The sequence below is a fragment of the Saccopteryx leptura genome, chromosome 6 (assembly GCF_036850995.1).
Source record: "Saccopteryx leptura isolate mSacLep1 chromosome 6, mSacLep1_pri_phased_curated, whole genome shotgun sequence".
NCBI lineage: Eukaryota > Metazoa > Chordata > Mammalia > Chiroptera > Emballonuridae > Saccopteryx > Saccopteryx leptura.
This window is the reverse complement of record NC_089508.1, coordinates 54,700,412-54,715,822: the sequence shown is the minus strand read 5'-3', so window position 1 is coordinate 54,715,822 and position 15,411 is coordinate 54,700,412. Positions and strand designations below refer to the sequence as shown.

Sequence of the window (15,411 nt, the reverse complement as noted above, 5' to 3'; positions counted from 1 at the left end):
ATTTATTGCCACTCTGTGTGTGTCCACGAATGATTGTGAAAGCCCCTGGAGTACTGATTTGGGGGTTACAAATATATTTTGGCTAGCAGGCAATCACAGATCTGGAGGCATGAGTAATGATTATCAAACTATACCTATAAATGGACCTATAGGTAAATGTATCTTCAGCTTCCACAGCAATTCATTTGGTTATTCAAAAAAAATTTTTTTTAAGAGAGGGAGACAGGGACAGACAGATAGGAAGGAAGAGAGATGAAAAGCATCAACTTGTTGCAGTGCTTTAATTGTTCATTGATTACTTATACATGCTTTGATGTGGGGGGGTGTGCTCAAGCCAAGCCAGTGTGATCCCTTGCTCAAGCCAGCATCTTTGGGCTCAAGCCAGTGACCTTGGGCTTTAAGCCAGCGACCTTTGGGCTCAAGCCAGCAACCATGGGGTCATGTCTATGATTTCCCTCTCAAACCAACAACCTTGCACTTAAGCTAGTTGAGTCCACTCTCACGCTGTCAACCTCAGGGTTTCAAACCTGAGTCTCAGTCCCAGATTGACCCTCTATCCACTGTGCTTTGCCTGGTCAAGTAGTTACTCAGAAATTTTTATGGCATGTGTGCTGTATGTCAGCTGATTTAGGCATTAGAAATATAGCAATAAATAAGACATACTAGGTTTTCTTGCTTTCCTAGAGTTTACTTTTTTTTTTTTTTTACAGAGACAGTCAGAGAGAGGGATAGACAGGGACAGACAGGAACGGAGAGATGAGAAGCATCAATCATTAGTTTTCTCGTTGTGCATTGCGACACCTTAGTTGTTCATTGATTGCTTTCTCATACGTGCCTTGACTGCGGGCCTTCAGCAGACCGAGAAACTCTTGCTCGAGCCAGTGACCTTGGGCTCAAGCTGGTGAGCTCGGGGTCTCGGACCTGGATCTTCTGCATCCCAGTCCGAAGCTCTATCCACTGCGCCACCTCCTGGTCAGGCTAGAGTTTACATTTTAGTGATTCAGAGGAAAAGTGGAAAAGACAAAGAAAAGAATTTTCAAGTAATTAATAGATTGTGAAACACTTCCATGAAAGAAAAAGAACAGTATGATAGGCAGTAATTGATAAGACAGATGTCAGTTTAGCTAGGGTATTCAGGTAAAGCCTCTCTGAAGGACTGAAATTATAGCAAAGACCTGAATATGAAAAGGGACCAGTATTTAAGGAGGTGGGCTAGGAACGATGCAGTCAGAGGAGTAACAAGAGCAAAGGGGAGACGGAGAGAAGTGTTCTGGGAAGTATTGGAAGTCCTGTGTGCCAGGAGCATAGTGAGCCGGAAAAGTGATGTGTAGCTGAAGTTGGAGAGTACCTAGAAGTCATATGTAAGGCTTTTAGGTCATTAGAAAATAACCTAGATTTTATTCTACACACAGTTGGAAGCCAGTGATTATTTTAAGCAGTGGGATGATAAGAATTTTTTTTTTTGACAGAGACAGAGAGAGGGATAGATAAGGACAGACAGACAGGAAGGGAGAGAGATGAGAAGCATCAAGTCTTCGTTGTGGCTCCTTAGTTGTTCATTGATTGCTTTCTCATATGTGCCTTGACTGGGGGGCTCCAGCTGAGCCAGTGACCCCTTGCTCAAGCCAGCGACCTTAGGGTCATGTCTGTGATCCCCATGCTCAGCCAGCAACCCCTCACTCAAGCTGGCAACCCTGGTTTTTAACCTGGGTCCTCAGCATCCCAGGTTGATGCTGTATCCGCTGCACTAACCTCCACCACCACCCCTTTGAGCCAAAGCTATAATTGACTAGTTTGAAAAAGTGCAACCTACTAAATTAGATAAAATTTTTACAAAACTCTTATATTTTAAGTTTTATCTATGTTGACTTATTTAATATTGTCTCTATATCTTAAATTTTGACTTTGGACATTAGGACATGTCACATCTCTCTATACTTACCAAAGAATTGTTCTCTTCCTTATAGTTTTTTCCCAGCTGCTAGAAGTTTTTGAGATTTTTCCACTGTGAAACTTCAGTCTCTAGAAATAATTGAAAAACTCTGTTTATTTATTTATCTTAATTTATTGAGTTTTAGAGAGAGAAAAGGAGAGAGACAGAAAGAGAAAGAGGCCTGACCTGTGGTGGCGCAGTGGATAAAGCGTCGACCTGGAAATGCTGAGGTCACTGGTTCGAAACCCTGGGCTTGCCTGGTCAAGGCACATATGGGAGTTGATGCTTCCAGCTCCTCCCCCTTCTCTCTCTGTCTCTCTCTCCTCTCTCTCCCTCTCTCTCTCCTCTCTAAAAATGAATAAATAAAATAAAAAAAATTAAAAAAAAAAGAAAGAGAAAGAAACATCAATTTGTTGTTCTACAATACTTATTCATGCCATCATTGGTTGATTATTGTATGTGCCCTAATCAGGATTGAACCTGCAACTTTGGCATGTCTAACCAACGCTCTAACCAACTGAGCAACCCAGCCAGGACCAGAAACTTTCAATTTAAAGGGAAGTAAGACCACAACATAGGAGAGGTATCTATACACTATATGTGTCAGAGACTGCCATGGTTTACATGTTTGTATCACCCCCCCCTGCAAAATTCATATGTTGAAGCTAATGCCCAATGTGATAATATTAGGAGGTGGGGCCTTTGGGTAGTTCTTAGGTCATGAGGTTGGAACTCTCTTGAAAGGAATTAAGGCTCTTATAAGAGGGACCCTACAGAGTTCTCTTTCACCACACAAGGACACAATGACCTTGATGTCATTTCTGTAACCTGTAAGAAGATCCTCATCCAACCACGCAGACACCCTGATCTTAGGCTTCCAGCTTCCATCCCTGTAAGAAATAAATTTCTATTGTTTATAAGCTACCCAGTCTAGGGTATTTTGTTATAACAGCCTGAATGGATTAAGACAGAGGCTATGGGCCCTGGCCAGTTGGCTCAGTGGTAGAGTGTCGGCCCAGCATGTGGAAGTCCTGGGTCTGATTCTGGCCAGGGCACACAGGAGAAACGCCCATCTGGTTCTCCACCCTTCCCCCTCCCTTTTCTCTCTGTCTCTCTCTTCCTCTCTTGCAGCCAAGGCTCCTTTGGAGCAAAGTTGGCCCAGGGGCTGAGGATGGCTTCCGTGGCCTTCCCCACAGCTGCTAGAATGGCTCCAGTTGCAACAGAGCAACGCCCTAGATGGGCAGAGCATCGACCCCTAGTGGGCATGTCAGGATGATCCTGGTGGGGCATATGCTGTAGTCTGTCTCTCTGCCTCCCCACTTCTCACTTCAGAAAAATACCCCCCCAACAAAAGACAGAGGCTTATGAATATAGTTTTCTCTTTAAATTTATTTTTATCACACAGAATTAAATAGATGAATTTTCGCAAACTGACCCATATCTGTATAGTCAGAAACAAAACATTCCCATTCCTCTAGAAGACCCCTAGTGTGCCCCCAAATGACAGTCCCAAGGGAAATACCTTCTTGACTTCCAACAGCATGGATTAGTTTTGCCTGCTTATGAACTTTATATAAACGGAGCTAATTAATATTTACTTTTTTGGTTTTGGCTCCTTTCAAATTATGTGCTTTATGGGAATCATCCATATTGTTTTGTATAGCTTATACTTTTTAAACTTCTTGCTACACAGGATTCTGCTAAGTGAATATACCAATCCACTGTTCAACATTTGGGTAATTTCCAATTCCAATCCTACAATGAACATTTTTTTGCATATCTTTAGTGACATATTTACACATTTCTGTTGAGTATATATTCAAGAGTTGAATTGCTGGGTGACAGGATAATGCATATGTTCAGCTTTAGTAGATACTAATTTATATTCCATCAGTGTATGAGAGCTCTAATTGCTCTGTATTTGGCTCTTGCCAACTCTGTATTTTCTGACTTTTTCAATTTAACCATTTTGGTTGGTATGTAGTTGTATGCACAATGGTTTTATTTTGCATTATCTTGATGACTCATGAAGTTAAGCACCGTTTCATGTGACTGTTGGCCATTTGGATATCTTCTTGTATGATATTCCTATTTAGGTGTTTTGCCCAGTATTCTATTGTGTTATCTGGCATCTTCTTACTAAGTCTATTTTTACTGATTTTTCTTATTTTATTCATATTAACAAATCTGTGAATAACATCTGCTTTTAGGCACATTTTTGTTATGATCTTCACTTTAGCTATGCTTAACTATGTCATATAATCAGTTTTTACTGCTACATCTACTTCCCATCAGCTTTAATAGAGGGCTGAAAAGGCAAGGTATATTAGCTAGCTTTTCTAGAGCATAATCTTTCCTTAGACTCCTGATTATGACTAATTTGTATTTCTCTTACTCCCTTTTTTCCTTGCTCCTGGGTAGTGTTCAGTTGTTATTGAACAAAACTGAAGTTTTTCTCTCCTTAACTATTTTCAATGTAATTAATTATTTGATGTTATTTCTGATATTTTTGTACAATTAGGCACAAGAGAACAGCAACTCCTTAAAAAAGAAGACGAAGTTTGTCAGTTTATACACAAAAGAGGGACAAGACAAGCTTGCAGTCCTGATCCCAGGTCGCCACCCTTGTGATTGCCTGGGCCAGAAGCACAAGCTGATCAATAACTGTCTGGTCTGTGGGCGTATAGTCTGTGAACAGGAGGGTTCTGGCCCTTGCTTATTCTGTGGTACTCTGGTAATTGTTTCATTTTAATTTTATTTTACGATGCTTTGGTTGAAGAAATAGGGGCAGTCACATTTCTAGTATGCTCTCTTTTTCATAGTAAATTTCTTCCCTACGATGTCCAGTAAACTGCAGTAGCAGGAATTTTTTAGTTAAAACCTCAATATTGTATCCTAATAACAAGGCCTGTTAAGTGAGGAGGGTATTGAGAATATACATCGTTGGCAGACCCTAGTCTTCTGTCAGATTAAGTTCAATTCAAGAAAACTTTAGGCCCTAAAATATCAACATGTTTTGTCAGTCTTCTGATGTGGTTCATATCCCCAAGGGAACAGAACCACTGACATAATCCTCTGGTCATTAAAGCTTTTGTTTCAAGGACACCTCCTCTGTATACCTCTGTGTTGTCTGAGAGAATGACCTCAAGAGTGTAGCAGTAATAACTCTCTTACAGACACCCTTGTGAGTTTCTAGAAATCTTACTGTGCCATTTGAACTGGCTGGCTGAAGCAGTGGTATTTGGTGTTTGTGAAGGCATCTATTTTATATTGTTTTATTTTACCTTCTTTTTAATTGCTTTGTGTAGAGCCCTTAATTTTTCAGTATACTCAGAGAACAAGCTGATATAATATGGATGACCTGAAAAATACCCTATAATGTCTACCATCAGAAATGTTCAGAAAATGGCAGTAAATGGTTTCCCCATCTGGGGTTTTCTCTAGAGAAATAGCCTACTGCTGCTGGCAGGAACTCTGTGTGCCACCAAGGCAACTGTGAGGCAGTACAGTTTTCTGTTAGATCCCTTGGAGCTCTAATGGTTCAAGAAACAGTAATGTAAATCAGCATGGCCTTGAAGCCTTTCAATTTTATAAGCTTAATGTGAATCTTTTTTTTTTTTAATTTTTATTTTATTTTATTTTTTTTCATTTTTCTGAAGCTGGAAACAGGGAGAAACAGTCAGACAGACTCCCGCATGCGCCTGATCGGGATCCACCCGGCACGCCCACCATGGGGCGACACTCTGCCCACCAGGGGGCAATGCTCTGCCCATCCTGGGCGTCGCCATGTTGCGACCAGAGCCACTCTAGCGCCTGAGGCAGAGGCCACAGAGCCATCCCCAGCGCCCGGGCCATCTTTGCTCCAATGGAGCCTCGGCTGCGGGAGGCGAAGAGAGAGACAGAGAGGAAGGAGAGGGGGAGGGGTGGAGAAGCAAATGGGCGCTTCTCTTGTGTGCCCTGGCCGGGAATCGAACCCGGGTCCTCCGCACGCTAGGCCGACGCTCTACCACTGAGCCAACCGGCCAGGGTGTGAATCTGTTTTTAAGTAACCCTTGCTTTGCCTGCCTTCTTATAATTGCAGTGATTTTATAATAAGCAGAACTTTTTTTTCTTAATATATTTATTGTCTTACAATGTTCAAAGGCAAAGAAAACATATATATAGTATGAAAGTTAGTCTAGATTTTATTGGTGGTTCTGTAATTTATTTTTCTACTTTTTAATAATATCTATAACTTCTGTAATATTTGAATTTCATGATTAGAACTAGAAGGCTTTAAAAGAAAGTATTGAATTTATTTTCTAATATTCTCAATGATGGATAATCTTTGTCCTTTGAAAATAGGTTTGACTTTTTTTTTTAAGAATTTTTTTTAATTTATTTTTTTTACAGGGACAGAGAGAGAGTCAGATAGAGGGATAGATAGGGACAGACAGACAGGAACGGAGAGAGATGAGAAGCATCAATCATCAGTTTTTCGTTGCGACACCTTAGTTGTTCATTGATTGCTTTCTCATATGTGCCATGACCGCGGGCCTTCAGCAGACTAAGCAACCCCCTGCTCGAGCCAGTGACCTTGGGTCCAAGCTAGTGAGCTTTTTGCTCAAGCCAGATGAGCCTACGCTCAAGCTGGCAACCCCGGGGTTTCGAACCTGGGTCCTTCCGCATCCCAGTCCGACGCTCTATCCACTGCGCCACTGCCTGGTCAGGCGACTTTTTTAAAATTCATTTTTCCATTGATTTGAAACAGAGAAAGAGAAAGAGAGGGATAGAGAGAAGAGGGAAGGGGGAGAAAGAGAGAAGTATCAACTCATTTTTTCACTTAGTTCCATTTAGTTGTATACTCATTAACTGCTTCTTGTATGGCCCTGACCGGGGGTTAAACCCGCAAGCTCCAGCATGCTGGGTCAATGCTTTATCCACTGAGCAACCTGGCCAGGGTCAGGTTGTTTTTTTTCACCCCCAACTATCATTCTTTCAGGGTCACTTTCAGTGAAGTGAGTTTTTGTAAGAAGGGAGAAATGGAAAGAATAGGGTAAAACTCATTTGAATGTATATTTTTTGGTATGCTTGTCTGGATAAAAATCAGTAACAGTCTCAATTTTTTTGACATAGCTTATGTATAATTTAATGTTACCTTGTAGGTATATCAAGCAAACAACTTACATAACTTAGATCATGTGACTTTTATTACCTTATAGGTATGTACTCGTGAAGAACAGGATATTTTACAGCGTGACTCAAACAAGAGCCAGAAATTGCTCAAGAAGCTAATGTCAGGTAGGCAGCAATCTTCTGACTGGATTACTGTGGTGGTGGGTGCATTTTGTTGTATTTATGTCAGTTTCTCTTTCTCATATCCTGGTTTGCACCATGTAGTTTATTCACTCATTAATTCTATAATCATTTTTTAAAAATTTATTTTTATTGACTTTAGAGAGAAAGGAATGGGGAGAGAATGTAAGACAGGAACATCGATCTGTTCCTGTATGTGCCCTGACTGGAGATTGAACGGGCAACCTCTGGGCTTTGGAATGATGCTCTAACCAACCGAGCCATCCAGCCAGGGCTAAGCATTTATTATTATTTTTTAAAAATTGTTATGTAAACCACATAACATTGAACAAAAAATAAAACCAAATAATAGTAATATATAATAACCCATTTAGTAAAATTAGTATCCTGAATTAACTAAATGAGGGGGAAAGGACAGCTCTTTCTTATAGAGGATTCTAATTTATAAAATGAAATGAGTCTTCAAGTCAAAATGACAGTTTAGGTCAGGGGTAGTCAACCTTTTTATACCTACCGCCCACTTTTGTATCTCTGTTAGTAGTAAAATTTTCTAACTGCCCACCGGTTCCACAGTAATGGTGATTTATAAAGTAGGGAAGTAACTTTACTTTATAAAATTTATAAAGCAGAATTACAGCAAGTTAAAGCACATAATAATAATAATAATTACTTACCAAGTACTTTATGTCGTATTTTCGCTGTTTGGCAGAATAAATCTTTATAAAACAATTTACTATAGTTAAATCTATCTTTTTATTTATACTTTGGTTTCTCCACTACCACCCACCATGAAAGCTGGAACGCCCACTAGCGGGCGGTAGGGCCCAGGTTGACTACCACTGGTTTAGGTAAACATGGTGCTCACCTCGTACCACCACCCCATCGAAATTACAACTAGACTACAGAACAACCATCATTTAGAATTGCCTGAAATCTGGATGAATGGAAGTTCTACAATTAGGGAATTAAAGAAGAAGCCACATCAAGACTGGTAGCAGGAATAGAGACATGGAATGGACTGGTCCCACACCCACATGTGGTGGATAAAAATTAGGAGGGATATCTTGGCTGCAGAGGTCCCCTTGAGCAGTGAGGAATTCCAACCCCATACCAGACCCAACCCCAGCCCAGGATTCTAGTGCTGGGCAGAAAAGTCCCTATAACTTCTGGTGGAGATTGAGGCTGAGGAAAATGGAGGGTTGCTGGAGTTCCAGGCAGTTCTACTTCAAGTGCCCATGCACAGAACTTCTCGGACTCATTTCCTCTGAGCTCCAGCACTGGGACAGCAGGTTGAAAGGCACCAGAGTCAAACATAGAGGAACTGAATTATCCAGCATCAGGATGAGAGCTGGGAGGGCAGCTTTCTGCTAGACAAGTGCTGCCAGAGGCCATTGTTCCTTTGATGAGCCCTCCCTCAAAGAGCTGGCAGGCAGGTGCCATGTTTGAGACTCCATCAGCCTGGCTCACACTGTTTTCCCTGCTCATGTGATTCCCTGAGGTCCTTTCTCATACAACTTTTGGACCCACCAAAGAGTTTCCAGTAGCTTCTCCAGACAAACGGTCTGTTTTGGCTCATCCTTCAGATTTTCCTGAAATCTCTCAAACAAGGAGCATCTGGGCTTAGGCATGCTTCTACCTCTTTTGTTAAGTGGCCCCAAGCCCAGCACTAGCAGCAGCCATCTCCAGAGCACTTTGTAGCTAATGCCACATGGCCTCAAGCAGAATGCAGGCAGCAGCTGATCTTGGCTTGCACCTCCTGAGAGGCTCCAAAGTTAATACACCCAGTGGACAGCTTCAGACCATGTCAAAGCACCACCACCTGAACACCTCAAGTGACACACTCAAGGGGAGGACTCAGCAGGCACGGAGCCCTGCTGTCCACCAGAGCCTTGAGTGTCTAGATTGAATGATTGGAGAGTTTGTGCCACTGGACCCTACAAAACACCTACTATATTAGGCCACTCTACCAAGCCTGGGACACATAGCAGCTCCATCTAATAACATAAAAACAAACATAGGGAGGGGACAAAGAAACATGTCTTAAATGAAAGAACAGAACAAAACTCTAGAAAAAAACAACTAAACAAAATGGAGAGTAGCAAACTCTTAGATGCAGAGTTTGCTCAATGAGCCTGACCAGGTGGTGACGCAGTGGATAGAGTGTCAGACTGGGATGTGGAGGACCCAGGTTTAAAACTCCAAGGTCACCAGCTTGAGCCCAAGGTCTCTGGCTTGAGCAAGGGGTCACTCAGTCTGCTGTAGCCCCACGGTCAAGGCACATATGGAAAAGCAATCAATGAACAACTAAGGTGCTGCAATGAAGAACTGATGCTGCTCATCTCTCTCCCTTCCTTTCTGTCTGTCCCTATCTGTCCTTCTCTCTGTCCCTCTCTCTCTGTTTCTGACACACACACGCACACAAAAAGAATGCTCAATGAACTTAGTGAATTTCAATAGCACAAAAAAGGACCAATCAGAAATGAAGTTTACACTAATTTAAATGAAGAAGAATTTACAGGGACCCAACAGTAGAATAAATGAAGCCAAGAATCAAATGAGCGCCTGACCTGTGGTGGCACAGTGGGATAAAGTGTTGACCTGGAACACTGAGGTTGCCGGTTCGAAACCTTGGGCTTTCCTGGTCAAGGCACATATGGGAGTTGATGCTTCCTGCTCCTCCCCCTTCTCTCTCTCTCTCTCTCTCTCTCTCTCTCTCTCTCTCCTCTCTCTCTAAAAATCAATAAAAAAAAAAAAAAAATCAAATGAGCGACCTGTGGTGGTGCAATGGATAAAGCATTGACCTGGAACGCTGAGGTTGCTGGTTTGAAACCCTAGGCTTGTCTGGTCAAGGCATATATGGGAGTTGATGCTTCCTGCTCCTCCTTCCTTCTGTCTCCCTTCTCTCTCTCTCTCTCTCTCTCCTCTCTAAAATAATAATAATAATAAAAAAGAATTAAATGAATGATTTGGAATATAAGGAAGCAAAAAATACCTAATCAGAACAGCAAAAAGGATAAAGAAACCACAAAATTGCCTGACCTGTGGTGGCGCAGTGGATAAAGCGTCGACCTGGAAATGCTGAGGTCGCCGGTTCAAAACCATGGGCTTGCCTGGACAAGGCACATATGGGAGTTGATGCTTCCTGCTCCTCCCCCCCTTCTCTCTCTGTCTCTCTCCTCTCTCTCCCTCTCTGTCTCTCTCTCTCCCTCTCTCTCCTCTCTAAAAATGAATAAATAAAAATAAAGAAACCACAAAATTGAGGATAGTTGCCTCTGGTACAGCTTCAAGTGTACCAACATTCGCATCATGGGGGTGCCAAAAGGAGAAGACAGAGCAGGAAATAGAAAACCTGTTTGAAAACATAGTGACAGAAAATTTCTCACACTGGGTCAGGGAAATAGACATATAAGTCCAGGAAGCACAGAGAATTCCAAAGAAGATGAACCCAAAGAGGCTCACCCCAAGACACATCACAATTAAAATGTCAAAGGTTAAAGACAGAGAATCTTGCTGTGGCCAGGTAGCTCAGTTGGATGGAGCATTGTCCCAATGTGCCAGGGTTGCAGGTTGGATTCTTGGTCAGGGCACATGCAGGAGTCAACCAATGAATGAATGAATGGGTGGAAGTGAGTCCCATTCCCCCTCTCTCCCTCTCCACTTCTCCTTCATGCCCTCTCCCCTTTCCCTCCTCCCCTTCCCCTCCACCACTCCTTTCCCTTTCCCCTTCTCCCTTTCCCCCCCTCTTCCCTTCTCCCTTCCCCCTTCCCTCTTTTTCTTCCCCTCTTTGTCTTTCCCACTCCCCTTCTCCCTCTTTCCCTCCCCCTCTCTCCTCCACCCCTCCCTCTTACCTTCTTCCCCACCTCATGCCCCCTGCCCCCTCTTCACGGTCCTGCTCTCCCCATCCTCCCCTCTCCCATCCCCCTCCCAATCTTCCCCTCTTCCCTCCCTTTCCCCTCTCTCTTTCCTTTCTCTCCCCTTTTACCCATTCTCTCTCCCTCTCCCCTCCTCCTGTCCCTTCCCTCACTCCCTTTCTCCTTTCCCCTTTCTCTCTCCCCTTCCCTCTTCCTCTCTTCTCTTCCCCCTTCCTCTCTTCCCTTCCCCCTTCCTCTATCCCTTTTTCCCTTCCCCTCTCCCCTTCCCCCTTTTCTTGTTCCCTTCCCCCTTCCCATCTCTCCTCCCCCCTCCCCTTCCCCCTTCTCTTCTGCCCTTCCTTTCTTTCTTCTCTCTCTAAAATCAATAAATAAAAGCTTTCTTTCTTTCTTTTCTTTCTTTTTTTTTTCTTCATTTTTCTGAAGCCGGAAACAGGGAGAGACAGTCAGACAGACTCCCGCATGCGCCCGACGGATCCACCTGGCACGCCCACCAGGGGCGAAGCTCTGCCCACCAGGGGGCGATGCTCTGCCCATCCTGGGTGTCGCCATGTTGCGACCAGAGCCACTCTAGCGCCTGAGGCAGAGGCCACAGAGCTATCCCCAGCGCCCGGGCCATCTTTGCTCCAATGGAGCCTTGGCTGCGGGAAGGGAAGAGAGAGACAGAGAGGAAAGTGCGGCGGAGGGGTGGAGAAGCAAATGGGCGCTTCTCCTGTGTGCCCTGGCCGGGAATCGAACCCGGGTCCTCCGCACACTAGGCCGATGCTCTACCGCTTCTTTTTTTTTTTTTTTTTTAAGAGAACTTTAAAAGCAGGAAGAGAAAAGCCGTTAATTACCTACAAGGGAGCTCTCATAAGACCGCTGGTTTCTCAACAAAAACTTTGGAGGCCAGAAGGATTGGCAAGAAATAATCAATGTGATGAAAAGCAAGGACACAACCAAGATTACTCTACCCAGCAAAGATTTTATACTGCTCAAAAGAATTAAGGATATGAAGCAATAAAATATCCCCTAAATGTTTTGAACAGTATATTTAGAATCAAAGGACAGATAAAGAACTCCCAGATAAGAAAAAGATAAAAGGGTTCATTACCACCAAACCATTATTATATGAAATGGTAAAGGATCTCCTTTAAGAAGAAGGGAAAAAACGATAAAATAGATGAACAATAAAGTGACAATAATATATATATCAACAATTGAATATAAACAAACAGAACAGAAACACTCATGGATACAGAGAACATTTTGACAGTTGCTGGATGGGAAGGAGGGTTTGGGAGAATTGGGTAGAAAAGGTGAAGGGATTAAGCAGTTCAAATTGGGAGTTACTACAGTATAGAAATGGGGATGTAAAGTACAACAGTCGATATAATCAATAATATTCTAATAACTTAGGATAATCACTTAGTTATGTAATGTGTAATCACTGGGGTGTATACCTGAAACTATTATAATAATGTATGTCAACTGTCATTGAAAAATAAAAAAAATGATTTAAAAAATTAAAGTGAAGGAATAAGGGCAATAGTAAATTACCATTATGATACCAGTAGTAATTGCTACAGTTAAGACCCACCGATGTATGCTAAAATTGTTGGATGAACATTTAAGAATAGATTTGCAAGGTCATGAAAGACAAGGAAAGACATAAATTGTCACAGATTGGAGAGGACTAAGACATGAAACTAACAATCCTGAATTGTTAGTAGGATCCTGAATTGCAAAAACTGTTGAAATCCAAATAAAGTCTATAATTTAGTTAATGGTGGTGTACTAATGTTAATTTCTTTTGATAATTGTACCAGGGTTATATAAGATAAGATACTAACATTAAGAGAAGCTGAATGAAAATTATTCAGAAACTGCTTTTTTTGCAATTCTTTCCTAAGTCTTTAATAGTTGAAAAACTAATGATAAAAAGAGTTAAGGACATCTTTAAAAGGAAAAAATGTATTCATTACTTTCCACTTATGAAAATACTTTGTTTTTTTAATGTAGATATTGGTTGGTTGGGTTATGATGGCTTTTCCGGGACACATGGATTTATAGTATGCTGTCACGAAGGAGATAACACAGGCTGAGGAATGAATATGGGCTGTAGACTTAGACTTAAATTTACATTTTGTTTCTATCTTTTTAAAAATATATATATTTTTTTTAGTGGGGGCGGGACAGACAGGGAAAGACAAACAGGAAGGGAGAGATAAGAAGCATCAGCTTTTCATTGCAGCATCTTAGTTATTCATTGCTTTCTAATATTTGTGCCTTGACAGGAGGCAGGGCTCCAGCTGAGCCTTTGACCCCTTGTTCAAGCCAGCCACCAGGGGGCTCAAGCCAGAGACCAGGGGGTCATGTCTGTGATCCCACTGGCTCAAGCCAGTGACCTTGCACTCAAGCTGGTGAGGCTGTGCTCAAACCAGATGAGCCCGCGCTTAAGTCGGCAACCTTGGGGTTTTGAACTTGAGTCCTCTGCATCCCAGGCCGATGCTCTATCCACTGTGCCACCACCTGGTCAGGCTTGCTTCTACTTTCTGATTTCTGAGTGTACTCAGTTTATCGTTTTTGAACTTTAGTTTCTTATTGTAAAAAAAAATAATACCACCTTTCTAACAAGATTATTGTGAGGATTAAATAATATACTGCTCAGAAAAATTAGGGGATATTTTATTGCTTCATATGAACTTTTTGAAGCAGTATATAATATATATATTGAGTGCCTTAGCATATAATAAGTTTTCATTATTTCTATCTCCTTTTTGCAATTTCTTTTTCCCCCATTATTTATTTTGTAGTTTTGTTATGCAAAGTGTGTTTACAGGTGATAATTCAGTCCTACTCGATAAAGTTTTTAATTTATAAGGCATTTTACATTGTGTTGTTAAGCAGTTTGATACTCTTGGTGATCCAAATTTCCATAAGGGAGGAAATAGAGCTTAATGTTTATTTAGAACTGATTATAGCATCAAGCACTGTCTTGGCAATTGTTAGCTTTCTGTTGAAATGAAGATTGTTAATTATTGGGCAGAACCGGATTCTCTTATATTTCATTTTTTGCTGCACAGTGATACAACTAATTTGAATTATAGGCTGACACCATTTGATTTCCTTATTGAATTTCAGGGACAGAAAATTCTGGAAAGGTGGACATCTCTACCAAGGACCTTCTTCCTCATCAAGAATTGCGATTTAAGTCTGGTCTAGAAAAGGCTATCAAGCATAAAGACAAACTGTTAGAATTTGACAGAACTAGGTATGATGTGGTTAAAATACCAAATGCTAAGAAGTAAATTAGTCCCCAGATTCTCCCCATTAAAACATTCTTAGTGGTGGAATATGGAAAAGTTTATAGGAAAATAACATAGGAGGCCTACATCTTGTTTTTGAATCTATGTTTGAATGAGATAGGCTCCCACCAAGAGACTCCTATACTGAAACATTTGTTGATTTTTGGCGCATGGTAGTATATCCCCCGAAAGTTGATTGGGGTTGACAGACTTTCCCTACTTGTTTCATTTGCATCTATTTAGTCATCATATACATTAGAGTGCTTATTACCATGGCAAATTGTTGTGCTGCACTCTGGAGAATCTATGAGAAGTTGCCTCTTTGAGTGTGTAGATAATGTCATATCATGGGAAGGCATGATTTACCCTTCTCCTTCCCTTTGACAATGTTTTCTGAGTCAATGATCAGTATATTAAAATGTACCTAATTTGGCTTTTACACTCCTATACTATCTTTTCTTTGGAAGACAGAATTTGTTCTATTTTTTATTTCTCTCATTTTTTTCTTCTTTTGGACCAAATACATATATTGAAAACCAGTTAATGGTAAAAACAAAAACAAAAACCAAACAATTATTTAAATAGAACTTAAATTCTCACTTCTCAAATGGCTTGTGAGAATGTGAGGCTTCTTAGAGAGATCCCAAATCTTTTACTTACTTACTGCAACTGATCTGGTAGTGTATCCCTCACATCCTTTGGTTAGACATACCTACTACTACCAAACTGTTTGCTATGAATATATGAGATAAAATTTTGAAGACTTTTTTAAGTAAGCCCATCAGAAGATTTATAACTCCATATTTACTCTTTCTTTTAAGATTTTATTTATTGCTTTTACAGAAAGAGGATACGAGGGTAGGAGGTGACAGAGAAGTATTAACTCATAGCTGATTTACATTAGTTTTTCATTGATTGGTTGTCATATGCGCCTTATCCAGGCAAGCCCTGGGTTTCAAACCTGCAACCTCAGTGTTCCTCATTGACACTTCATCCACTGAACCACCACTGGCCAGGCCTTATTTAC

The 15,411-nt window shown here is 41.3% G+C and overlaps 2 protein-coding genes across 5 annotated transcripts in view; one reads left to right on the top strand and one right to left on the bottom strand.

Annotated features, from left to right (window-relative positions):
• Nucleotides 1–15,411, bottom strand: part of CSNK1G1 (casein kinase 1 gamma 1) — a 505,634-nt gene that overhangs the window by 262,056 nt on the left and 228,167 nt on the right. The window lies entirely within an intron of this gene.
• Nucleotides 1–15,411, top strand: part of TRIP4 (thyroid hormone receptor interactor 4) — an 86,464-nt gene that overhangs the window by 16,335 nt on the left and 54,718 nt on the right. For all 3 annotated transcript variants that reach the window (XM_066344157.1, XM_066344159.1, XM_066344158.1), the window contains 3 exons: nucleotides 4,455–4,667; nucleotides 7,135–7,213; nucleotides 14,221–14,350. In XM_066344157.1, coding sequence (XP_066200254.1) covers nucleotides 4,455–4,667; nucleotides 7,135–7,213; nucleotides 14,221–14,350 — 422 coding nt within the window. The remainder of the gene's footprint in view (nucleotides 1–4,454; nucleotides 4,668–7,134; nucleotides 7,214–14,220; nucleotides 14,351–15,411) is intronic.